The sequence below is a fragment of the Phascolarctos cinereus genome, unplaced genomic scaffold (genome assembly GCF_003287225.1).
Source record: "Phascolarctos cinereus isolate Bilbo 61053 unplaced genomic scaffold, phaCin_HiC Scaffold_9;HRSCAF=440, whole genome shotgun sequence".
NCBI lineage: Eukaryota > Metazoa > Chordata > Mammalia > Diprotodontia > Phascolarctidae > Phascolarctos > Phascolarctos cinereus.
Window position 1 is genome coordinate 213598377 of NW_027556402.1, and position 26104 is coordinate 213624480.

At 38.9% G+C, this 26104-nt stretch overlaps 1 protein-coding gene across 1 annotated transcript in view; it reads right to left on the reverse strand.

The window, feature by feature from the left end:
* Window positions 1–26104, reverse strand: part of SBF2 (SET binding factor 2) — a 494333-nt gene that overhangs the window by 203990 nt on the left and 264239 nt on the right. The window contains 2 exon segments of the mRNA XM_078148119.1: window positions 573–682; window positions 4706–4910. Coding sequence (XP_078004245.1) covers window positions 573–682; window positions 4706–4910 — 315 coding nt within the window.

A 26104-nucleotide genomic window follows, 5' to 3' on the forward strand; every position in this document is an offset into this window, starting at 1 on the left:
ATCCTCAATAGGCCTGAAAAGGCTCAATGTGCAATACACAGTATAACACTTGGTACTTGGAAAGATTCTGAATCATCTAGACAAGATTAAAGGTCAAAAAATTTGTTCTGCATACTCTATTTAATAAAGCAGAAAAGAATTTAATATATTTTAATAAATATTCTATGCTAAATGGTTAAAAGAAAATAAGTTTTGATAACTAAAGAAGTTTTAGGTATCTGTAAAATACACTTCTGTGGAATAGCTAAAATCCTTCACAATGCAGACAATTATGCCAAAACTTTGAAAAAAATTTTCTGAAAAGTCCAAGAATAATATTTCATTGCCAGCTCTTGCCAGGTTAAATAAAATAAAGAACTATATGTGGAACTTAATTGGCAGCAATATCATCTTCTGTAGTTTTAATTTGGATACATAATCATATTCATTTCAAATTACCAAAACAGGTCATGAATCTGGTAAAAGAAAAATGGACAGGGTTTGTGGAAAGGTTCATTGGTAATTTAACATGAGTAAATTTAACATGGAAACAAGCAAACACGTACTTTGGCAAATAAACTTTAAAAAATTACCTTTTCAGTTTCTAATACTTTATTTTCAAATATGAAGGAGATGCAGTTTCTAACAACTTCCAGTCTTTGAGCACTGTTGAACACTGTTGTCACCTTATCCATGATTGAAACTAGCAAAGAAACAGAAATATCAGTCAATTACCTTCAGAAGACCCAAAGACCAAAAGAATGCTGCTTGAAGCCTTCTGAGATCCCAGTCCACGGTCACTTCCCATTGCACTACTCTATGTCGCTCTTCTGGCTGTGCAGTCACCGGGCGAGTGTTGGGGTGGCTAAGGATCAGTGCCATAGATCTCACATACTAGATCTCTATGAGGTATCTGGCTCTTAGGCAAGGCAATGATGTTAGGCAATGATAAAATATATGCTTACAAGTTTGATGTAAATTGAAAAGCCTTAAGAAAAACTTACTTTCCAACTTTACAAGAAGAGAAATAATGCAATAATCCATAAAATAAATTAAATACTTCTAAATTTCCTAAAGGAAGTATGCTTCTAAGAAAATTTTTACATTTTGCTATTATTTTTAAACTTCAGATAATAAAATCTACTAGGTTAGGGCCATCTAATTAACTGAGGGAAAGAGGCTGTCTGAAAAGTCTCAGGTGAGGTTTTAACCTAATAATGGAGGGTAAAAGAGAAACTTGCCTGTGCATATCTGTTAAATCAGATACATTAGAGAATTGCATAAAGTTGTAGGAAAAATTGTAGTGAATACGTCAAGTAATTAACAAGGGACAATAAGAAAGAACATAGATGACTACCAGATCTCCATTTCTCATTCTAATCTCTCCTCTGACAGGGTAGCTAGGTGGCACAGTGGATAGAGCTCCAGTCAGAAGGAGCTGAGTTCAAATTTGGCCTCAGACACTTGACACTTACCAGCTGTGTGACCCTGGGCAAGTCACTTAACCCCAATTGCCTCATATTAAATAAAAAAACAAAAAAAACCTAATTTCTCATCTGAGCCACACACTCATGATTCCAAGTCCCTAGGATAGTTCTACTTACATGTCCCACTGGCACTTTAAACTCAACCTGTCCCAAACTGAGCTTGTTATCCTTATCTAAAATCCTGCTCCTTCTGATTTCACTAATCCTGCTTGTAGTATCAATATTCACTCAGTAGCTCAAGTTTGAATTTTTTTTTGGGGGGGATGGGGTAATGTGTGGTTTCTCTCTTTCTCCCTTTCCTCCCCCTTCTTTTTTTCTGTCTCCCCTTTCTTACTCTTTTCTGCTTTCTCCCTCCATTTCCCTCCTCTTTCTATCTCTTTCTGTGTCTCTCCTCCTTCTCTGTCTTCCTTTTTCTCTCCCTCGATATTCAATGTTCTTCCTTTTTCACCTCTGTAATACCTCTTCTGCACCTGTTCTCTGCCTTATTCCATTCCTGCTACCGCAGTACAGTTTAACTTTAATGCTTCCCAAAGAAATGGGCTTTTATCTAAAATATTATTGCTTTCAGATACTAACATAGTGTTCTGTATGTAGGTGTTTAATAAATGTTTATTAAATTAATGACTCAAGGAAGAACTAATGACACTCATAGCTTCAGATGTCTATACACAGAATATGGGTAATAAACTAAGTGAACTAACCGAGCTTAATAAACAGAGACAGCACAACTTCAGAGTTATCATTTGGTGAGGGTGTGATTCAAGACTGGAATATAATAACAGAAGCATGTTTATTTAAAAGAAACAGATTAGATGAAAAGGCTAGAGTGTAACCCTAAATGTGAAGAAGATATACGCTTTGTGGAGAAATCTATGCATCAGCCAAGAGATACAAAGTGGAAAGAAATTGGATGAGGATCAGTGGACAGAGGAAGAGAAGGAACATTGTGATACTAATATATTAACCCCAACTAGCTATTAGAGGAGATTGGCTGAGAAGCTCCTGAAGCTAATCATAATAGTAGTACAGAGACACAAGATAATAGGCACACACAGGGGATTATTGGGATATCTGTTAGAATTCTTTGTCTTTGAAAAGTAGAACAGCTGATAACTTTCCTTGATGATAACTTCAAAGTTAAAAAGGCTTGGAAGGATCAGTAAGGGGAATTGCTGTGCTGGACTAGCTACCTTTCATCTCTTTTGCACGTAACTTGCATGTATCTATTTATGTATATGTTGTCCCCCGCCCTCCCCATTAGAATGTAAACTCCTTGAGGACAGGGACTGTTTGGGATTTTTCTTTCTTTATTCAGGGCTTAGTACAATGCCAGTAACATAATAATCTGTTTAATAAATACTTGTTGATTAATTGAATTCCAAGCACTGGGTGAATTTGACATTCTATTTCCCAACACAGGGATGTACGATCACTGTTTCTAAAATATTTGAAGGACTGCCATATGAAAGACGGATTACACTTACTCTATTTAGCTCCAGAGACCAAAACTAGAACCAACAGATAGAAGTTAAAGGAGGCAGATTTTGGTTTCACATGAAGAACTGAACTGAAGCTGTAACAAATGGAACAGGCTACCAAGTAGTGCGCTCACAATCTCTGGATGTGCTCCAGGAGACATCTGATGACCTCTTCCCCAAAACAGAGATGATTATCTTCTCCCTAAACGTGTCCTTCTTCCAAACTTTCCTCTTTTTCTTTAGAGTTCCACTGGCCTTCCTTGTCAGGACAGGGTCCCTCAATCTTTCCTGGTCCAGATGCCCAACTCCCCTCACTCTCCCAGGAGTAAAAGTTCCTGTGACAGCAGCCTCCCAACCCAGCTAACCCCAGGGCTTGTTACTCAAGCAGAACTAGCCTGGAGGTGTTTATTCTTCACAGGGACCAAACCTCTTCCTCCGGATTTTTCTTCAGATCTTCTCCAATTGTTCCAGGAGGACCACTGTTCTGCCCCTACTCTCATTTATTTTTACTGCTTTATGCTGGCCCTGAGGTGCTATTTGATCAGTCCTTAGTGGGGAAAATCTGGAGAGCTTAGGATTTTCTGACCTACTCTGCCATCTTCCCAGAATCCTATTGTTTTTTTCTAAGGGGAAAGATCTTCAGACTGGCAGTACATGTAGAAAAGAAACAGTAAACAAGGAACTGAAACCCCAGGTAAATGAGGAAATGGCTCCACAGAAAATATACCCCAAGTTACCAAAAACAAGCCATTGATATTGTTGCTGGGATGCTGTCAATGATCTATGAAAAACTGCAGAGCTTGAAAGAGGTACTTAAGGATTAGAAATGAACAAATCTTACAGTTTTTAAAATGAGGCATGAATGGTCTAATGAGCTTCTTTGCAATTCCTGACAAAAATTCCAGAACAAATGATTAAAAGAATAGTTTGTGAGCAGCTATAAAGGGAGGTGCTGATCATTAAGAGCCAGCATGGATTCGTGAAGAACAAGCCATGCCAGTGTTACCAGGGACCAGGCTTCTCTTTGTGCCCCAGTGATGAGTCAAGGACTACATCTGTTTCTTCTGAATCCCTAATCTGGGGTTCTTCCACTATACCAGGATTTCACTTTCATTCATCTTCATTCTTTGGGTTTTTTCCTTCTTTGAAATTCTCAGCGAGCAGATTAAAACTAATTAGCTTCTAAATCTTTAAAGATTAAAATCTGCTTCAGGTGGTACAGGCAATTCTGCAAGTCTATGAAATACTAACTGTATAACGAAGCATTTTCAATTTTTCGTGTGTAATGAAATAGCAAGTAGGATGCAGGCTTTGCCAACTTTTATTTTCGCCTTACAGGAAGGGCTGCTGGGGCTAGATTCTTGGATGCACACGTGCAGCTCCCACTGAGTCCAGTGGGACCTTCCACATGAATCTGAGGAAAGAATTTGGCCTAAATTATGCTGATGAAGCAAATGAGGATTCTGAAGAGAAGGAGATTACAAAAAAGGAAACAAATGAAGGCTACTGTCCAACTAAATTCAACTGGGAACAAATTCCCCTTCTACCTGTCCCAAGACAGTTATAAAAAAAGAATCAAACTAACCATAATTATGTAACAAATCCATTAAAAATGTAATTGCCTAAAAATTCTCAAATTGGCCTTTCTTAATCCTCATAGGTATACACAGTAGCGAATTAGAGCTTTGAATTCTTATAAAGAGCCTGAGTCAATGAACAAGACAACATAAGCAACATCAAAAAGGAGCCCAATACACATACCAACAGGTGGGCCTGCTGGCACAACACATTTCTTCTCCACTCGAGAAGTAGGAGGCGCAAGCTGGTTCTTTGCAAGACCTTCCTGTATCAGCTCCTGAACCCTGGCCTCATTAATCTTCGGGAAAGGAAGTATGTGAACTCGCAAGTGTGAACCTTCTGTGGGGCGTGGAACTTTCTGGAATGCCATGTGAGGATTTGGGTTTTCCTGCAAAAGAGTAAATTTAGGGAAAATTATGTCAACAGTTCATTGAATGTAACAACAGTGTGGGGAACAAGTTGAACGAGAAAATGAAGATCAGGCAGGAAATGGAAAAAAAAAGATTAGTCTATTACAATCCAGCAATTTCTTTCAGGGTAATCTTTCATGACATACTCATTTTGAAGCTCTTTCAAGTCAGGGTCTATGTCTTTATCCTTTGTATATCCTACCTAGTCTCATTGCTTCTTCCCACAAACAGTGAATAATAAAATGAATAAATGCTGTTTACTTGTTTGCTGACTTCAGTTTAGCAGTTTATAATAGCAATTCACATTTACAGCACTCTACAAGCACAAAATTAAATTGAATATAATCAAGTCAACAGATTAAATTGGGGCCCATGCAACAAACAAAAATGGCTACCACTGATAAGAAAGTAAGGCTATGTTGTAGGGCTTTCATAACTGGAAGGTAACAGGGAAGGATGAGTCAAGGACAACTCTGATTTTGGAGGCCCTGAATACCAGGAGGATCATGGGAAATGAGAAAGTGTGGAGGAGGGGCAGATGGTGTAGGGTTAGATTGTTAATTTGACAAGTTGGGGAATGGGATTCTGAGAAGCACAGGCTGGCTGTCCACATTCTGAGTCACCCACAAGCATTCAAAGCTGAAAATACAGTTCAGAAAACACAATTCAAAGCTGAATACAGTGTGCTGAATTACCTTTCTTATGCATTCCACTACAGGATTTCCCAGGATTCAGAGCCTATTCACAAGAGAGCTAAAAGGACTTAATTAAAATCTCTCAGGAAGTAAGCAGAGGAGCTGAAATCCAATCCCAGGTGCTCTGACTCCCTGGCCTGTCAGTGTTCTTGCTGCTTGGCCTCAACATCCCCCACAACCCTAAACAGCCAGGGTAAAGGTCCATTCTGGTCAAGGTAAAACATGGTCATGGGATCATGGAATTATAGATCCAGAGATCCTCAGAGGCCAACTTAGTAGTACAACTTCCTCATTACAGAGATGAAGAATTGGGGCCCAAAGAGGTTCAATGACTTGTCTAAAGTCACACAAGTAAGTGTGGGAGGTAGGATTTGAACCCAGGCCCTGACTCTAGAGTCTGTGTTCCTTTAGAAGTGAGACTGAATTTTCATGTGTATAGGCAGGTTTCACTAGAATAAAGTCTAGAGATGAATTCTGCTTGGTCATGGTTCATTCATTTGAGTTTAGGAAATTAAAATAAGACTCTTCCAAATTGATGCTCTTGTGATGTCATAGCCCTCGTGCTGCTGCCCTCTACTGGGCAGAGGAACAAATGACAACTTTTGTGTCTAAATTAGAGGACCCCATTCACATTAGTTACATAGATTCATAGAACAAATGACATTGGTCTACAAAGGAGCTTCAGAAAATATGATCTAGTCATGCGCTGGAACAGTGAAAGTCTCTAAATGGTCTCGGGCTTCTAGTATTTAACAGTCTTCCTATAGCTAAAATGAATTTTAATTGATTTTTTTTTTATATTACAAGGATCAGAGATATAGAGACATAAGAAATCATTTAGTCTAATGCTCTCATTTTACAAATGAGGACAATGACGTCTGGAGAAGTTATGTGACGTGTTCGGTGTCATACCACTAGTAAGTTTTAGGACAGGATTCAAACTTGGGTCCTTTGACTCACAGTCCAGTGCTCTTCCCTCTCCTGGCTCTTCTTCTGACTCTCCACTCCACGCATCAGGTGCCTTCATTCCCCTCCCCCTCAGATATCCTCTTATCCCACTGTTAAAACACTTCCATGGCCTCCATTTCGGGGAGGGCCAGATCTGCCATCTTTTGGCTCTGTTCCTTCCCTCACCCCTTCAGCTCCCTTTTATGTGGTATTTTCCCTCATTAAAATGTAAGCTCCTTCCTTACAGGCAGGTACTGGCTTTCTTTTTGCTTGTAGTAGTATTCCCAGCACTTAGCATAGTGCCTGGCATACAGTTAAGTGCTTAATAGATGTTTGTTGACTGACTAAATCAAGTTGTCTTCACAAATTACAAATATTAAATGAGATAATGAATGTAAAAACTCTTCTAAAGCTTTCTAAACTGGAAAACCTATATAAAAATATGGTGATGGTATTATCATCAGCCTACAAATGCAGGCTGATTTTTATTTTTCATTAAGGAAAAATATTTTTTTTCCACTGAAGAGAAGGGAAATTAATTTGTCCCTTGATTCAGTAAGGAATTCAAATACAAAGAAAAGGCAAAAAATTTAGACAGCTTCAGAGAATTTGGCAAAGATTCCTCCAAAAGGACCAGACTGAATTGCCTGAGAGAGCTGCTGTCCCAATATCTTTCTTCTTTCAGTCACAATCCTGACCTGTCAAAAAGTCTTACAAATTGCTGTGTACTCCAGAAGGAATGTTTAGTGGCCCTGAGAACAAGGCCGTGATAGGGAGGGAGACAGGCTTCCCCCTACCCAAATCCCCAGTTATGAAAGACATTCATTCTGAAGTATGGAAACAGATGGATTTGGGGAGGCAGACTAAGTGAGAATACATCTTCAGGTCTATGGAAAATAAGGCTGAAGATGAGGAAAATACAAAAAAACCCCTCCAATCAAAAAAACTCAACTGGAAATTTACAAGAGGCAAACATATTAATAGCTACTATATTAAGAAACAATGCAGTCATTACGCCCAGATGCTAATCCTTGCCCTGAGTAAGGGGCAGTATAATATGATGTGCATTAATTAGAAGCTACCAATCTCCTTAGAGAAGAGTATTTTCTAAAGTAACAATAAATTAGGGGAGACCTAATGCAGCTGAATTCCCAGATGACTCCAAGGCCTATTAGTGAGGGTCACAGTCCCCTCTCCTACAGAGAATATTGGGGTTTCACCTACTAGGTACAAGTTGGGCAATTTTCTTCCTTCCTCAATAAAACAACTTTGTGCCTCACCCCTCAATAAGAAGAGGAATGAGGGCACACTCCCTTCCAGAATATAAGAAAAGCTGCTCTGGGCACTAGGTTCAAAAGGGGCCTGCTCTGCTTCCAGGAAGGCTGCTGCCATGCCTCTGAGTGACTCACAGGATTCACATCCATCTTTCCCATCTGTCTAATATCCCTCCCTGCTGACCCATGAGGGACCAGGTTGGGTGAAAATGACTGAAGAACAGAGGCACAGGCAGGACATGAGGAGATTAGCACAATTCTGATAGGTCTATGGGGACTGTTTTGATACCAGCTCAACACCAAGCACATGGCACCAAATTGGTAGCCAGGGGCATGGCTTTTGTTTACTAAATATTTACTGACTACTCTAAAGAGCTTGCGCCAGGTGTTGTGTGTGTAGATACAAAGATGTAGAAGATAGTTGGCTCTCTTAACTGACAGCACATACATATGAATGACAATTATATAAGGAAGTAGGTGGAAGATGCCATGTGAATGGAACAGAATAGATGCACTACAGGGAGATCAGCACTTTCAAGGGTGGCCGGATAAGGCTCCACCTACTCAGAGATCCAGTGACCCTGGCCTCCCCGCTGCTTCTCAAACATGACATACAATTTCTGGACTCAGGGCATTTTCAGTGGCTGTGCTTCATGTCTAGGACTCTGCCCCCTGGCGTCCTTCAAGTCTCAGCTAAAGTCCCATATTCTCCAAGAAGCCTTTTCTAGTCTTCCTTAAAAGTTGTGCCTTCTGTCTGAGGTTGTATCTTGGTTGTATATAAGTGTTTGCAGGATGTCACAGACCATTAGACTGTGAGCTCCTTGCAGCAGAGACTGATTTTGTTTTGTTTTACTTTGTATCTTGAGTGATAAGCACAGTGCCTAGCATTGTGTTCTCGTCTGACTGGAGCTTCTTGAGGAATCAGGTGGGGAGTTGTAGATTCCAGCTTCTCTGGATGATAGCTATGTGGGGCAGTGACAGTTCCAGGGCTTTGAGGCTCAGAGGCCCCTGCATTGGCGGTAAAGGTAGTGGTGGTGGCTTGACCTGCCTGGTACATGCTACCCTTGTCTCTCCCTCAGACACTTAGCCATATACATATGCACTTCATAACCAGGGTGCTCTAAGTTTTTATAGCTCTTTCCATTAACATTTTGTATATTTATGGGACACTGTGTCCCAGGTTTATGAGGAAAGTGTTTTGTAGCTACTCTTCATACTATACCATCTTAATAAATATCTTTGCTTTGAGTTAGGTGGTGCAGTGGATAAAGTGCTGGGCCTGGAGTCAAGAAGACCTGAGTGCAAATCCAGTCTCAGAAACTAGCTGTGTGACTATGAGCAAGTCATTTTAGCTGCTTGCCTCAGTTATCTCAACTGTAAAATGGGAATAATATAGTACCTATCTCACAGGGTCATTGGGAGGAGCAAATAAGATATTATTTGCAAAGTGCTTCATACAGTGCCTGGAACATAGTAGGTGCTATATATATGCTAGTTATTAATAATAACAATGTTGATTATAATAATAATTGTGACTACTGACCATCAAAGATAAACTCGCTGGGTATAGAGATTTAGGAATTTGTAACTAGGGTAACCTTTGAACCTGAGGGTGCTAGCCTCTAATGCAGCTGAGCCCTCTAAGGACTATAGGTGAGGGTGACAATGCACTCTCCTACAGAGAACACTGAAATTTTACCTACTGGGTACAACATGGGCAGATTCCTTTCTCCCTAGAGAGTATACTACGTTCATAAGACAGGTTTTTAAGTCTCTTTGCTATTCCCCTTTTGTCTCCCTGTTTGTTAATATGTCCCTTAAACTGTGGCAACCAGAATTAAACATAATATTCTAGGTATAACTGCACTAGTACAGAGTATGATAGGAAGTTGAATAATATGATACCTTTACAGTTTCCTTGCAACAGTCTTGTGAGGTAGCCAATTATTAGCCCCTCATCTGAGGAAGCCAAAGCTGTATTACAGGACCAACATATTTAGAATTGGTAGGCACCTCAGAAATCTCTTCCAACTCTTTCATTGCACAGATAAAATAACTGAGGCCCAGAAAATGAAATGACTTGCACAAGATCACAGTTAATAAGTAGTAGAGTCAAGATTTGAACACAAGTTCTCTGATTTCAAAAGTGTTGTTTTTACTACATCACAGCTGGCTCTTGGAAAGGTTAAAGGACTTACCGTGGTCCCATGACTTGAAGACTGGGTCTCTTGTCTCTCAATCCAGGGTTCTTTCTAAAATATCAGACTTCCTTTATTACTTTCCTTATTCTGGGCACCATCCTTCTACTTCTAGTTCATTCAGCCTACTTCATTCATTCAACTACCAAGTTCTGATACTCTAATGCTTCATCACTGTGTGAATGTGAACCTGGGTTCTCAAAGTGCATGCCAGTGGCCTGCAATGTCTAGCAGGCAGTACAAAGTGGTAACTCTTCAATGATGGGCCTGACCATAGATTATATGTCTGCCATGCAAGGATGAAGCTAGCTAAGTTCAGAGAGGTTTATTACTGGAAGATTAGTCATAAGCCGATTTACTTCATAAGCCAGTTTTTTTTTTTTAACCATAGAAACCTGTGAGGGCCATGAGGCAATGAGAAAGGGACTGAGGACTGCACTGGTGAGGAAAACCCACTTTGATGAAATCACAGATCCTTGGAGCAAGTATGTAGTCAGACTACATTAGTTTTTATGGGCTGGCGCTTCACAATGATGATTCACATCAAAGTCAATTAAAACTGTCCCTAAGACTTTTTACAAATAGGAACTTATTTGTCCCTAAATCTCCCCCATGTTATACTTGGCACAGTAGTACAACAGAAGGACATTAGGGCATGGACATGGGACCTGAGGAGTAGGAAGACTGAGAGGGTTGAGAGAGGGAAAGACATTCTAGGCAGCTATGAGTGAAGGTGTGAACCAACAGGGCAAGACAACACAAAGCTTTTTCAGGGGAGAGTGAGGAGACTGGTTTGGGAGCAATGGAAGGCTCACGTAAAGGTGGCACAGTGGAGTCAGGAAGACCAAAGTTCACAGACTGCTTCAGACACTTACTGGCTGTATAATCCTGGGCAAGTCATTTAACCTGTCTTTGCCTCAGTTTCCCCATCTGTAAAATAGTGATGATAACAGCCCTTGCCTCCCAGGGTTGTTATGAGGATCAAGTGAGATAATGTACCTAAAATGCTTTGTCAACCTCAAGGTGTTGTATCAATGTGATTTATGATAATGATCATCATAACGATGACGAGGAGAAACACTTGAAAATAAAGCTAAAAAGGTAAATCTGCTGAGATCCTTGAATCCCAAACAAAGGAGTTTTGCTTCATCTTTTAGTAGTGTGCAACCATGGAAGGATTCTGAGTGGCATAATGCAAGCAATACATTGCAAAAATTAATCTGGCAATAGCATAGCCCTTGGACTCTGTAGCAAGGAGTGTAGAGGCAAAACAAATAGAATACAAAAGGCGGCACTGCAGTGGGTGACAGCAAGGGAGGACTCAAAGATAATCCCAAAGTTATGAGACAAAGAAAATGGGATCACCATAAGCAGACACAAGAGAGAAGGCACTGATTTAGAAAGGAAAATAATGAGTTTTTCAGATACACCGAGTTTGAAGTGTGTTTCATCCGGGTGAAAGGGCTACAAGGGAGCTGGAAACTGGAGCACGGGCAAAACATCAGGGCTAGCAACACAGATCAGAGGGTCACCTGGGCAAAGGAAATAATTAAAGTGCAAGGAGGCACTGAAGGAGATGTCCATGAGAAGGTAAAGAGAGGAAAGGGCTGAGCAGGGGCTAGATTCCCTTAAGTGGCTGGGAGGAGGAAAATGAACCAGAAGAAAGTCAAAGCCAGCAAGAAATTATTTAAGGCAATAAAGCCAAGGAAGGAGGAGGACCTAGAAGCAAGGTGTGGTTCCAGGTTACCAAAGGCTGAAAAAAGGCCATTGGCTTTGATGGGGGCCATCTCTAGGAGCTTCAGTGATTGTCACATCCCCGAGAACTACTGTTTGATCATCTCTGCTGTGATAGCACTGGGCTTACTACAAACTAACTACATCTCCATATGAAGTAATAAAGTAATACACATTTTCTCCATTTACATGAAGCCTTGTTATATAACAACAACAGATTTAAGGTTTACAAAGTACTTTTACATAATTATCTTATGTGATCCTCAAAACAATCTCGTGCTATTATCTCCATTTTTTTTTAAACTGAGGAAACTGAGGCAGAGAGAGATTGAGTTACTTGCCTGGGCTCATACAGCTGGTCTGAGACCTTCTGACTCCAAGTCCAATGTTTTATCCACTATATTCCCTAGACATATGCGGCATAAATGTGCATGTATGTGCTGATGTTGAACTTTATTGGGAATGGGGACCTACCAAGCAAGGCTTCTAGATTTACTGGTAAATCCCACTCTCCCCATAGAAGACCCTTGTAGTAATACAAGTAATAGAGGCTGCATGATAAGAACTTTAAACTCAAATGCAGATGTGTAGATGTAGACTATCCCTACTGTAGGCATCTTACCATTTCTTGCCTGGTCACCACAATTCTAAAGCTGAACCAGTTTTGTGTTGGTGGAAGAGATGTATAGCTATGGAAATAAAATGACATCATCCTTGAAAATACAACAGGTCAATATAGAAGAGCAAGGAATTCCTGATGCTTTCTACTGGCTACCCTGTTAAAAAAAACCCTGATCCAAAATAAGCAGCCATGCCTGGAGACCTCCTCTCCTCTCCAAACCCCCAAGGAGTCACCGTTCTACCTCTCAGCACCTGGGAGAGACACTGTTAATAACAAATGGCAGTAGGACTTAAGCAAGACTTGCTGGGGAGAGGACTGACTGCACCTTAGATACTGAAAAACTTAGTATAACCTCACAGCAAAGGACATAACTGCATATTTTGTTCAAAGTCACCACACTCAAAACAGAACTTATTTTCCTCAAACCTTATCCCCTCTAAACTTCCATTTTTCTATTGATGTCAATCAACACCATACTTTCAGGAACAAAGTTTGCAACCTTGGAATAATCTTTGACTCATAATGCTCCTTCAATCTTCATATACAATCAGTTGCCAAACCCTGTTGATTCTGCATCTTCACATCCTGCCTCTCTCCCCTTCTGTCCACTAACATAACCTCACCATCTCTCCTCTGGACTGCAGAAATAACCTCCTAACTGGTCATCCTGTCTCCAGGACCTTCCCTCTACATTTCCTTTTTTGTACAGCTGCTAATTAGATATTCCTAAAATATAGATTGGACTATGTCATCACTCTACTCAAAAAACTGTCACTGGTTCTCTACCTCCGGGTACAGCTTAGCTTTTAACTCCCTGCCTTGCCCCATCTCTCTCTGCCTTCCATTTACCTTTCTTGCTTATTTGATATGACTACACTTCAGGCACTGCTCTAGCCAAGCTGGCTTGCCAGCTGTGGTTCCTCTCGCGTGACGTCTCATCTCTTGCTTATGTGCCTTCGACAAGTGGAATGCATCACACCCTTCTCCCCTCCACCAAACAAAATCCCTAGCTTACTTTAAGGTGCAAGTACTTTCTACTTAATGAGGCCTTTCTGGATCCTCCAGTAATTAGCTCTGTCTACCTCATGAAGTTCTTGGCACTACTTTGCATGAATTTTGTAAACTGCCTGCTCAATAGAGTGTAATCTCCTTGAAGACAGGGACTGATTTGTTTCTGTCTTTGTATCCAAGGCACCTAGCACAGCACCTGGTACATAGTAGGCATGTAATAAATATTTGTTAAATTCAATTTCCAATTTGAACCCAGGCCCTCTAATCCTTAGGTATTGCATGGTACATAGGAAAAGGTGCTAGATGTGTAGTAAGGGCACCTGGGCTCAAATTTCACCTCTGATACTTATTACCTGGGGCCTTGGGCATTTATAAAGTGAGGAGGGTGGATATTAGTTCAATTCAATAAATATTTATTAAGTGTCCCTAATGTGCCAGGAATACAAAAAGAGGCAAAAGACAGACCCTGTCCTCAAGGAGCTTACAATCTAATGGGGGAGACAAAATGTAAACTTTTAGGTCTCTTCCAGGTCAAAATTTTTAGTATGATTCTCTGATCTCTGATCCTCAGATTGAAAATCTACCTCTTTCATATACATATATATGTATACACACACACACATATATATATATATATACTGTTACTTTGTGCTATCTTTTTTTTTCAATTTAAGTATAGCCTTTAAATAAAAGTGAAAGATGTCCATAAAATAACAAGATTAGCCTTGTAAGCAATACACCAGAACTCATGCATCTCAAAGAGCTGCCTTTGCTCAAAACATGTAAGAATTTCTCTTTGGAAGTGTCCTTTAGAATTTTACATAAACTAAACATTTTGATAGTGACAAAATCCCATCCATTGAGGACATATTTGATTTGTGGAAACAGAAAATGTTCCTTGGAACCACGTGTGATGAAGAGGGTGGATAATTAAGTCAAATTTGTTTAAAAAATGTGGCATGACTACAAAGCACTGAGACTCTCTCTCTCTTGTGTATCTAAGTAACTTGGCTCTCAAAGGCCTTCCCCCAGGCGTCCCAACAGTGGCCTGAATAACAGAAGCTGTGGTGAAATGAATAGATGTTCTCCTGTAGGGACTTTTCTGCTGGGAAGATCACAACCACTGAGATGCCCTGGTATGCTTGTCAAAATTAGTTTTAAATCTACACTGTATCTAGAGTGTCCCCAAAATCTTAGTGCTGTTTGGAGCATTAGTAGCTTGAAACCGAACCTCCACTGCATTTCTTAACTCCAGTACCTCTTTCTTGATTCTGATGTTACCCCATTTCATCATTTAAAACCTGGGTTCCACTAACGGCCTCAAGTCTCTCCCCGTATCATTCATCCTTAACACAGCTGTAAGATGAATCTTCCTTAAATCAATCACACTCCAGATCTGATCGTATCACTTCTACTCAAAAACTTCTGGTGCCTCTCTACTGCCCGCCATACATAGTTTTACTAGCATAGAACTGGACTAAGAGTTTTGAAATACCTTGCATATCCTGCATGCAGCTAACTGAAGGAAGAAAATGATCATTTATTAAGCACCTACTATATTCCATGCACTGTGCTAAGTAAACTCTTTAGAGGTGCTATTATTATCCTCACTTGAAAGTTGAGGAAACTCAAGACAAGAAATATTTAAGTGACTCGTCCAGGGACATAGAGTTACTAAGTGTCTGACACTGAATTTGAGCTCAGGTCTTCCTGACCTGAGGTCCAGCACTCTGCACAGTGCCGTTAACCTGCCTTAATGAATAACCCAGTTCTTTATGTGTTGTCTCCTCCATTAGAATGTGAGCTCTGTGAAAGCAGGGGCTTTTGTTGCTGTTGTTCTTACTTTCTTCGTATCCCCAGCAATTCTTAGCACAGTACCAGGCACACAGTAAACATTTAATAAATGCTTGTTGACTGACTGACTGCTTCCATTCTCCCCCAAGTGGAAGCCGGGATTGTAAACTCCTTTAGTTTGGGGTCTGTATTTTATACATTTTAAAATTTCACACATGGCATTGCATACAATTTTTCAACAAATATTTAATGAATGAATGGATCAGGATGGAAATTTACTTTGTAGGGACACAGGACAGAGAAGGTTATCCTTTATATGGGAAAGTGCCACTCTCCTTTGATCCCAAAGGGAGGATAAGCAACATTTTCCACGTTGAAGGTACTCCATAATCATATCACATGGACTATACTCTAGAAATGATATATACAAAATTCTCATACTGCTGTGCAGACTTTCAACTACACCTAGCATAACATAACAGCAGTGCTTTTTAAAATTCAGGGTGATTTAGGGATTTCAATGTAGCCTTTATTGAGCTACAACACAGTTCTAGTTAGAGTAAATTACTATGAAAGAAAAATTTTATTTAGTTTAATATTTTTGGTAGTGGATAAATACTACAAAAAATGAGAGATGTCGAATGTCATCTAGATGGCATAGAAGTAAACATTTAATATGAAGAACAATTAAAAATACATTTCCGAAGGCCTCCTCAGCAACTCTGTTTGGATGCCCCTGCCAGTACCTCCAATTAAGCATGTTCAAAAATAAAATTATCTCCCTCTTTTCTTCCCCCTCCCTAGGTCCAAATTTGCTCTTCCTTATGACTTATTTTTGTTGTATCAGTAGATTATCATTCACTCAGGCTCTAAAGTTTATAAACATCGCTGCTACATTTCACTGGTCCCTCTTTCTCACCTCCCATATTAAATTCTTTGCCAAGATTCCACCTGCATTCCATTTCTCCACTCTGGATCTTCTTTCTCAATTCTGCTGTTACCTAAGTAACATCATTTATTTGAAGTACTGTGATAGCCTTGAGCCTATCTCCCCTCCTTAACATGACTCTGAGATGAATCTTCCTTGGACAGAAAATTGATCATGCCATTCCTCTTCTCAGAAATGTTCCCTTTGTATTGCCTTCTGCACACAGTTGATACTCTTTCAGCCCAGCTGAACAAGGCTTTCTACAGTCATGTGAGACCATGCCTTTCTGGTTCTATTTCTTGCTCCTCTTCACATTCCCTACGTTCAGCCAAATTACAGTACTTGCTGTTTTCTGTTTTGGTTTCAATCATGTCCCATGTCTAGAACTTAATCTCTGCTCTAACTCTCCCTGTTTGAATATTACCTATCTTTCAAGACCCAACTAAAATGCCACCTCTTCCCTGAAATCTGTAATCCCCCTAAGCTTGAAATAAACCTTCCTCTCTGACTTTAATAGGCACTTTATATTTCTATTACCCAATTGTCACGTGCACAGAACTTTCCCCATTTTATAAATGAGGAAAGTGAGGTAGATGAAGTTAAGTGACTTGCCCAGCCAAGTTCATACAGAAAGTGTCTGAGTAAGATTTGAATTTAGGCTTTCCTGATTCCAAGTCTAACACTCAATAAGGACTTGATTCCTAAAGAGGTGAGGCTTGGATAAAGACCAGGGATGAGAAGCTGATCATTGGATTTGAACTCAGATCTTCCTGATTCCAGGTCTAATGTTCTAGCCACTGTACCATCTAGCTATATGTATGTATGTATATATGTATGCATGACTGTATGTTATGCATGTGTGTTATGTATATGTGTGTATGTCTAGATAGACACATAAAAGTAAGTGAAACATATAAATCATATGAGGAAAAGTGATGGACAATTAATTGTCAAGGAACCTGAAGGGAATTTAGAAGGACTGAAAAAATGTAATAATACTTTATACAATGAAATTAACTAATTTATGTGTAGATATTTGCTAGGCAAGTTACTTACTGGTATTGATGTTTAAACTCCTTAGGAACAGAAACTATCTAATTTTTTTTCTTTGTATTTCCAATGCCTACCACCATGCCTAATAAAAGTTTTTTGAATTGAACTGAATACTAAGGTTCTAAAAACACATTTCATTTTTAAAAGAAAAAAAAGCAGCTGGAGAGTAGCATTTTCCATTTGCTTCATAACAGAAATCTAAGGCATAAATGTTAGTGGTGTAAATTCAATTTGTCTGGCAGTTAACTTCCTTGAAAAATGTAATAGGAATAGTATTTTCCACCTAATACGTTAACAATCCTACCTTATGTACTAAACATCTACTTGGTATTTTTTGTTGTTGTTGTAGAATGAAATAAGGCTAAAGATCACATGTTATTTATATAAGACAGCCCAAGTTCTGTCATTTTTCCCTTCTTTAAATTTTGAGAAAACAGACTTAAATTACATAAACTAGAGAATGAGAATGCTCAGTTCCAGATGTGAAACAAATTAGGATGGAACTCTAAAGTGAATGGAATTAAGAAGAAACATTACAGTTTTCCCAAATAAAACACACAAAGATGATAACCGGCATGCTCTGAGCTATGGTTTATTCACTTTATGTAGGTTTCATGTTATATCACAATGTTCTATTTCTGTGCAGTAAGTGCTCCTTTGTGTTGAGTATATCAGTGATCCTAAAGATGTGGTCCAGAAGCCCTAAATACGACCAGATGCTGACACCAAAAGCTCAAAAGTCAAAGCAGTCAGGTTGTTACACACTGGTAATGGCTATACTAGCCATATGTCCAGCCCGCAATGGTCTCCATTCCTATAAAGCTCACTCTGCAGCTGCCCATGTTTGCCTACTTGTACCCTGTCAATCTCTTTCTGTCATTACCAAGATAAGGTGATAAACATATATCCCTAACCAAATCGACTCAATGAACTACCATTCAGAAATTCTCATTAGACCTACCTCAAAAAGTCCTAGAAAGAAACTCTAAAAAGGGATGAGAAAGTCTACAATAAGATTTATTTTTGAGGAATTTAAAAAGCAGGGAGAAGGGGTGTATGTGAAGATGAACATACCAGGCTTCAAGCTAAGCATTTATAAACATCTGAATGGAATCACTGGTTCACAATTATACTACAATAATTGGAAAATGCTCATTCAAATTACATGGCTAGTTCTTTACTTAACAAAAAGGAATTTTAAAAGTGTTATTAAATAACTGACCGGTTAAAAACGGGACCATCTGGGTTCTTTTCCTTCCACTGCTGCTAATTTAGTGTGGGATCCAATGTAGTCACTTTATCATTATCCTTTGTAGTCTCCATCTAAGAAGTGCAGTGTCTAATTCTGAGGCACTCGGAGCATCACCAATCCTAGATTGCTATAGCTAGAAGGACTTTTCACATAGCAAGGGCTTGACAAACACTGAACTGAATTGAATGAACTCCAAATGGTCATCTAGTTAGTCACCTTTTTTTAAGAGATGCATTTCTCTGCAAATCAAAACAACTCTGAGGTACCACATCACACCTATCAGATTGCCAAGATGACAAAACAAGAAAATGATAAATGTTGGAGAAGATGTGGGAAAACTGGAACGCTAATGCATTGTTGGTGGAGTTGTGAAATGATCCAACCACTCTGGAGAACAATTTGGAACTATGCCCAAAGGGCTATAAATGTGCTATATATACCCTTTGACCCAGCAATAGCACTTCTACGTCTCTATCCCAAAGAGATCATAAAAATGGGAAAAGGACCCACATGTGCAAAAATATTTATAAAAGCTCTTTTTGTGGTGGCAAAGAATTAGAAATTGAGAGGATGCCCATCAATTGGGGAATGGCTGAACAAGTTGTGGTACATGAATGTAATGGAATACTATGGTGCTATAAGAAATGATGAGCAGGCAGACTTCAGAAAAACCTGGAAAGACCTGTATGGTCTGATGCTGAGTGAAGTGAGCAGAACCAAGAGAATGTTGTACATGATAACAGCCACGTTGTGCAATGACTAATATTAATAAATTTAATCCTTCCCAACAATACAGTGATCTAAGACATCTCCAAAGGCCTTGTGATGGAAAATGCTATCCACATCCAAAGAAAGAACTATGGAGATAGAAGCATACTATTTGCTATTTTTTTTTCTTCTGTTGAGTTTTGTTTGCTCTTTCTGGTAGTTCCTCCTATTGGTTCTAATTCTTACTTACAACAACACTAATGTGAAAATATGTTTAATAGGAATGTATATGTATAGCCTATATCAGATTGTGCACTGTCTTGGGGAGGGTGGTGGGGAGGAAGGGGGAGAAAAATTTTAAACTCAAAAGCATATGGAAGTGATTGTTGATAAATCAAACTAAATTAATAAAAAAATTTAAAAAAGAGAGATGCATTTCTCCATATTACCATGGTCAGAGTTTCTAAAAAGAAAGACAGTTTAATTAGTCAGCAAGTTAATAAACATTTATTAAATACCTACTAAGGGCTTAAGGGGGAAGATAATAAATTCTGTTTTGAACATAATGAGTTTAAGATGTCTACTGGACATCCAGTTTGAGATGTGTGAAAATCAGTTGGAGGTGGGAGACCTGAGGTCAGCAGAGAGAATGGGGTAGGAAAGGTAGATCTGAGAATTATCTGCACAGAGATGATAATTAAATACATGGGAGCTGGTGAGATCACCAAGCGAAGAAGTATAGGAGGAGAAGAGGGCCCAGGACAGAACTCTGAGGGACACCTACAGTTAGAGGGCATGATCTGGAGGAGAAGTCTGGTAGAAAGAGTAGTGAACTGAATCAAAAAACTGAGAAGACCAGGCCTCTGTTTTAGATTCTTCTCTTCTCTTAGGGTGCAGTGTCCTCCTCTGTAAAATCTATGTGTGTATGTGGGGGTGGGGGTATTGGACTGAATGTGTAAAATCCTTTCCAGCTCTATTATTCTGTGACTCCAAAGCTTCTGCTCCACTGTCTAATGACCCTCTCGGAAAAGCACATGAAGCTCTTTCTTTCATATATCAAACCTTTCTTTTCCTTCCTGAAATTAAGTTAATCTCTTTGATATGTTTCCTTTATGGAGAAAGACAATGGCCAGACTCTCTCCAGAAGACAATTAATGAATCATCTAGTCTTTCTGTTATTACTCATTCTAATTTCCTTTAGTCCAGGAGTTCTTAACTTTTTTTTGTGTCACGGACCCCTTGGTGGTCTGATGAAACTGTGGATGTCTCCTAAGAGGAGTGTCTTTAAATGCATGAAATAAAATCCATTGGATTATAAAGAAAAATAATTATATTGAACTGTTATTAATATAGACATAAAAAGTCAATAGATCCCAGGATAAAAATCCCTCCTTGATTTTATTTATTTATTTATTTTTGGTTAGGCAATGGGGTTAAGTGACTTGCCCAGGATCACACAGCTAGTAAGTATTATGTGTCTGAGGCTGGATTTGAACTCAGGTCCTTCTGAATCCAGGGCCGGTGCTCTATTCACTGCGCCACCTAGCTGCCCCAAAAATCCCTCCTTTAACATTTCCTCAAAGACAAAGAAAGAAGTAGGACAGAAGGGGGTAGAATGGCATTCTAGTTTTTTTCAGGGCTTAAATTTATTTCTTCTGGGACCAAAAACTATTCTGGACAATCCCCCCAACTCCCACCCCCACCTTCACAGCTCCTCCTGACTTTTTCCTTCATTTCCCCCTTATCTTTTATCTCAGCAGAGTTCTGCTGTAAGGTATCCAAAGGTAGAAGATTATCATGGCCTATATCTAGTTGAGGACCTATAACTAGTTGAGGGTGGTTCTTCTGGAAATGTCCTGAAGGAATCCAAGGCCACAATTGGGAATCACTGTTCAAGACTATGTGGCTTAGAGCCTAAATCTTTACCAAAGATCAGATCCATACTAGGGACATAAGCCATCAGGCTCATCAGGTCACCCTTCCACTGCCTTGCTTGGGAGATTACAAATCTCAAGACTGGTTGGAGGAAACTGGAACCTCAGACAGGACACAAAAGTGAAATTTATCTCACTGTGGTCTGCTATGCCATAGTCAGTCTGGTTCTAAAAAGAGAGGCAGTTGAGCAGAGAGGAACAATGCACCCGCATTTAAGTTTGGCTCCAACATTTGCTAGTTGTCTATGTCTCAGCAAATCACTTAACCATTCTGAGCTTTAGGCTCCTCTGTAAAATGAGGACGACATCAGGTATACCACCTATGTTACAGAGTTATTTTGAGGAAAGTGTTCTATTAGACTAAGGTCTATAAGGATAGGAACTGTATCCCACCTAAATTTTGTGTTTCTTCTAGCACCTAGCATAGTGTCTTAAACATGGCAAATGTTTAATAAATGTTTTTAAAAGCTGAGTTAGTCTCTCGTTCAGTTTTTACTGTAAATATACCTTTTCAGTAATGTTTTGAACCAAAGCAGTCAAGACTTGGAGTTGTCCAAGTAGACCCAAGGCACAGGGGTATGACAAATCAAGTCAGGCTAGGTCTAGAGAAGTATTTGTGGGAATAAGTACATAGATAATCATGACAAAGATAAGAAAACAGGGACATTTCTCAATATATTCTGGTGAAAAAAATATCCATTCCAGGGAGGTCTATCAAAATTTTGAAGAAACATGGGTTATTACCTAATACCAAAGTGCTTGTCATCTCAGAGAGGTGGGAGAGGAGGGAGGGAGGAAGCGAGGGAGCGAGAGAATCTGGAACTCAAAATTTAAAAAAAAGAATGTTAGAAATTGTTTTTACATGTAATTGGATAAAAAACAAAATATTTGAATCTTAAAAAAAGAAACGGGTTATTGTTATCAAATGAGCTAGTGAATGTAAAAACACTTTATAAATGGTAAAGCACCATATAAATGTGAACTAGTAATATATACCAACTCTTTGGCAAGGCTTGGGATGGCTATAAAGACAGTGGAAATTGTAGGTTTTTTTATCCCCAGTCTAAGAAGAGAGAAAACGAAGGTGAGATCAGGACTGGAAGGTTGGTATTTTCCTATACTCAGCAGCAGTCTTTTTTTAAGAATTTATGGAGGAGTAGCTAGGTTGTGCAGTGGCTAGAGCACTGGCCCTGGAGTCAGGAAAACCTGCGTTCTAGAAGACCTGAGTTCAAATTTGACCTCAGACACTTGATGCTTAACTGTGTGACCCTGGGAAGTCACTTAACCCCAATTGCCTTGCAAAATAAATAAAAAAATTTAAAAAAAGAATCCATGAGGAGAGGAGAGAAGACAATAAGAGGAGAAGAGGAAGGTAGTGGGATCTTCCTTCCCCTCAACACACTGAACAGAGAAAGAGACATCTGTAATACGTTTCTTCGTACCAAACCTCCTTTAGAGACCATCAGAAGTGAGCTCTAGGGAACCAGCAGCACATTGTACACAGCAGCAACAACATTGTGCAATGATCAACTATGACTGACTTAGCTCTTCTCAGCAACACAATGATCCAAGACAGTTCATCAAGGACTCATGGTGGAAAATGCTGTCCACATCCAAAGAACTGATGGAGTCTGAATACAGATCGAAGCATACTATTTTCACTTTATTTTTTTTGTGTTTTTTTCCCTTTTGTTCTGTTTCTTCTTTCACAATATGACTAATACAAAAATACGTTTTACATGATTGCACATATATAACTTATATAAAATTGCTTACTGCCTTAGGGAGGGGGGGAATGGAGGGAGAAAACCGGGAACTCAAAAATTTTATTAAAAATGACTGTTAAAAAGAAAAAAGGAAAAAAGAAGTATGCTGTAAACAGATAAGAGGAAAGGTATACAGCTTTGGGGGTTTGGGATTTTATTTTTTAATCACAGGTGGTCACTCCAGTGGTTGGAAGGAATCCTGAGTCATAAAGAACAGACAGTCCTAACCTCTCTTCTCTCTGTTTCATGGCAAGTGGGTGAGACTGGAACCCATTCCTTCTCATATCCTTTTATTCTGTTAAAGGCTGAATTTGACTGATCTAATACAACTTCCCAAAAATACCTGTGGTTGACCTTGTCCTTCCATTTCCTTATGTACCTGATTGTTCCCAGTATGAGGTCATGAGACAGTTCTGGGAGCCATGCAGTGAGTGACCCTGCTGGAAATCACCGCTTTGCTCCTACCTCAAAGCAGAGGTTCCAGTGGAAAAGAAATGCCCATGGTCACACAGCTTCACACAGTAAAGGAAATAATACTTATTTGGATGAATAGTCCCTACAAAGCCATTTTATAAGCCTTTCTGTCCTTCAAGACTTAGTTCAAATACTCCCTCCTCCATGAAATCTGCCCAGATCATTGCAGCTGGAAGTAATCTCTCTCTTCCTTGAACTCCATCAGGGAATACTCCTTTGAGTTAGCTATTTTTGTACATGTTTATCTCTTCTGCTAGACTGTAAGCTCTTGAGGGCAGGGAATATAACTTACATATTTTTGTATCCCTCCCAAATGCCTTAGAAGCACAGTGCACATATAGTAGTCACTCAATAAATATTTGAATTAAAAAAAAATAAAAACTGAGTTAGTCTCTCATTCAGTCTTTACTAGAAACATACTTTTTCAGTAATGTTTTGAACCAAAGCAGTCAAGACTTGGAGTTGTCCAAGTAGACCCAAGGCATAGGGATATGACAAATCAAGTCAGGCTAGGTCTAGAGGAAGAAGAAGGGAACCTTGACATACCAGGGTCTCAGTGTCAGAAAATCTCTTAAGGGTCTCAGTGGAGACATAAGGGTCTCTTGTGAGTAGACCTGAACATGCTATGCCAGAATTACAGGAGAGACAATCAGCACCATTTCTAAAAGTGACCTTCCCTTGGCTAAACATTTGTTTTAATTCCCAGCCTTTGCTTCCTTAAATTTATCTGAAGGTGTCATCTTTCAAAATTTATTAACATTTACCAAAAAGTAAAAACAAACAAAATAACTCCACCTAAATGATTATTTTTAAAAATGGCATGCCTGATCCCTATGATAACTTTTGTACTGTTTTTGAAATCAGAAATGGAAAAATTGTAAGTTGCAATAATTCAATGAACACCATCCGTCTGTACTGAATGCCAGCTCTATTCAGTAAGCACAGTGGGCACTCAGCAGCTGGAACCTGCAATTTTATTCTAATGGGGTTTTAAAAAAATTTTATGGTAAAGAGAAAAATCAAAAGTTTATCTTGTTATTGTTGGCTAGTCTTGGACGTTAGGGAATCAGTCAAGAAAAACAATAAAATATTTAGAATGTGGTCAACAAAAGAATGTATATCCTTCTATGAAAAGGCAAGCGACAGGCAGCTAGGTGGTGCAGTGGATAGAGCAACGGCCCTGAAGTCAGGAGGACCTGAGTTCACATGCGGCCTCAGACACATAACACTCACTAGCTGTGTGATTCTTGGCAAATCACTTAACCCCAATTGCCTAGCCTAACCCCCCCCCAAAAAAAAAAAGCAGGTGATTTACTGAGAACCATATATTCAAAATATTACTAATTCAATATAATTGACATTTAAAAAATAATCCTTAGGGATAAAAAAAATACTGCTTCTCAGTTGAAACAACTAATAATATACAAATAGCAGACAACTAAGAGTCCCTCTGAGCCAAATATAGCCAATGTAAAAAGAAAATAAATTCATCTTCCATAGAACACAAGAATGCTAAGGTTAGTAAGTTTCTATACATGCCTATAATATCAGTTTTCCTCACTTATAAAGACAGAACTGTATAATGAACTGACAACTGATAAAATTCCAGGATCCATGAATTATCATGACTGAACAGACTCTGCATAAATGTAATTTGTAAAAGATGTATTTGTTCTTTTAAGAAACTAACAAGCACTTGCAATTTTTCCTTTTTGAACGTTTTTTTTGTTTATTTTGAATAACAAACTCAAGATATAGTCCAATAAATCTAAAAAACTACACGTTTTCATATTAACGTCTTCATCCAATTTAGCCTGACAACCACACTAAGATTTCAAGCGAATAAGGCAAGGTCTCTAATAAGGCTTTCAGTTTCCAGGAAGTGTTCATGTATTGAGCTGCGGGTACACGTATGTGGGATGCATGAGTTGTGATAGTAATGCAAAAAGGAAAAGAGAATCAGTAAAAAGTTTTTAAAAATATACACAGAAGACAGCACTACATATGAAAGGGGTATATTATTGTGTTAATATAATATAAACTTAAATAAGCAGTATATAATATAAATTCAGGAATTTACGTGCAGTACTTGTTTTAAGTTTTTTGTTATATGGAAATGCTAATCTTTGTAGACTTTTGAAAAATTCATTTTTAAACTAAAAAACTAAAAAAAAGTTTAGTCACAAAACCAACTTCATAAACGCACCCAAACGAGCTGTGCATTGCACCAAAATCAATTTATGCTATCTTAATTATATAAAAGACATGTTCTGTACCTCTAGACTGAAATTTCCCTTGAAATTTAGCTTCTGAAAATTAGCTTTGGGGCAGCTAGGTGGCGCAGTGGATAGAGCACCAGCCCTGAAATCAGGAGGACCTGAGTTCAAATTTTATGCTAGACCAAACACTTGACACTTACTAGCTGTGTGACCCTGGACAAGTCACTTAACCCCAATTGCCTAAAAACAAACAAACAAAAAAAAGAAAAGTAAAAGAAAATTACCTTTGCTTTCCTGCCATTACTCAGAAGGATTAGTACTCTAACAGTCCTTCAGACAGAAAGCAACAGGCCAAGGAAGTCTTCATCACACAGTAAGGCACAGAAGACTCAAGAAGGCTTAGTTCCACTATCCAAAGGCCAACAGTTCAAAATTTTCTTTATTTTCCATCTTTTGGCACTACTATGATGCTACATTCTTACAGTCATTTTTGGCTTTGCCTTTTTTAGCAATACTGATATTCAAACATTTGTGAAAATCTGATGTTTCATTCTTCACTATA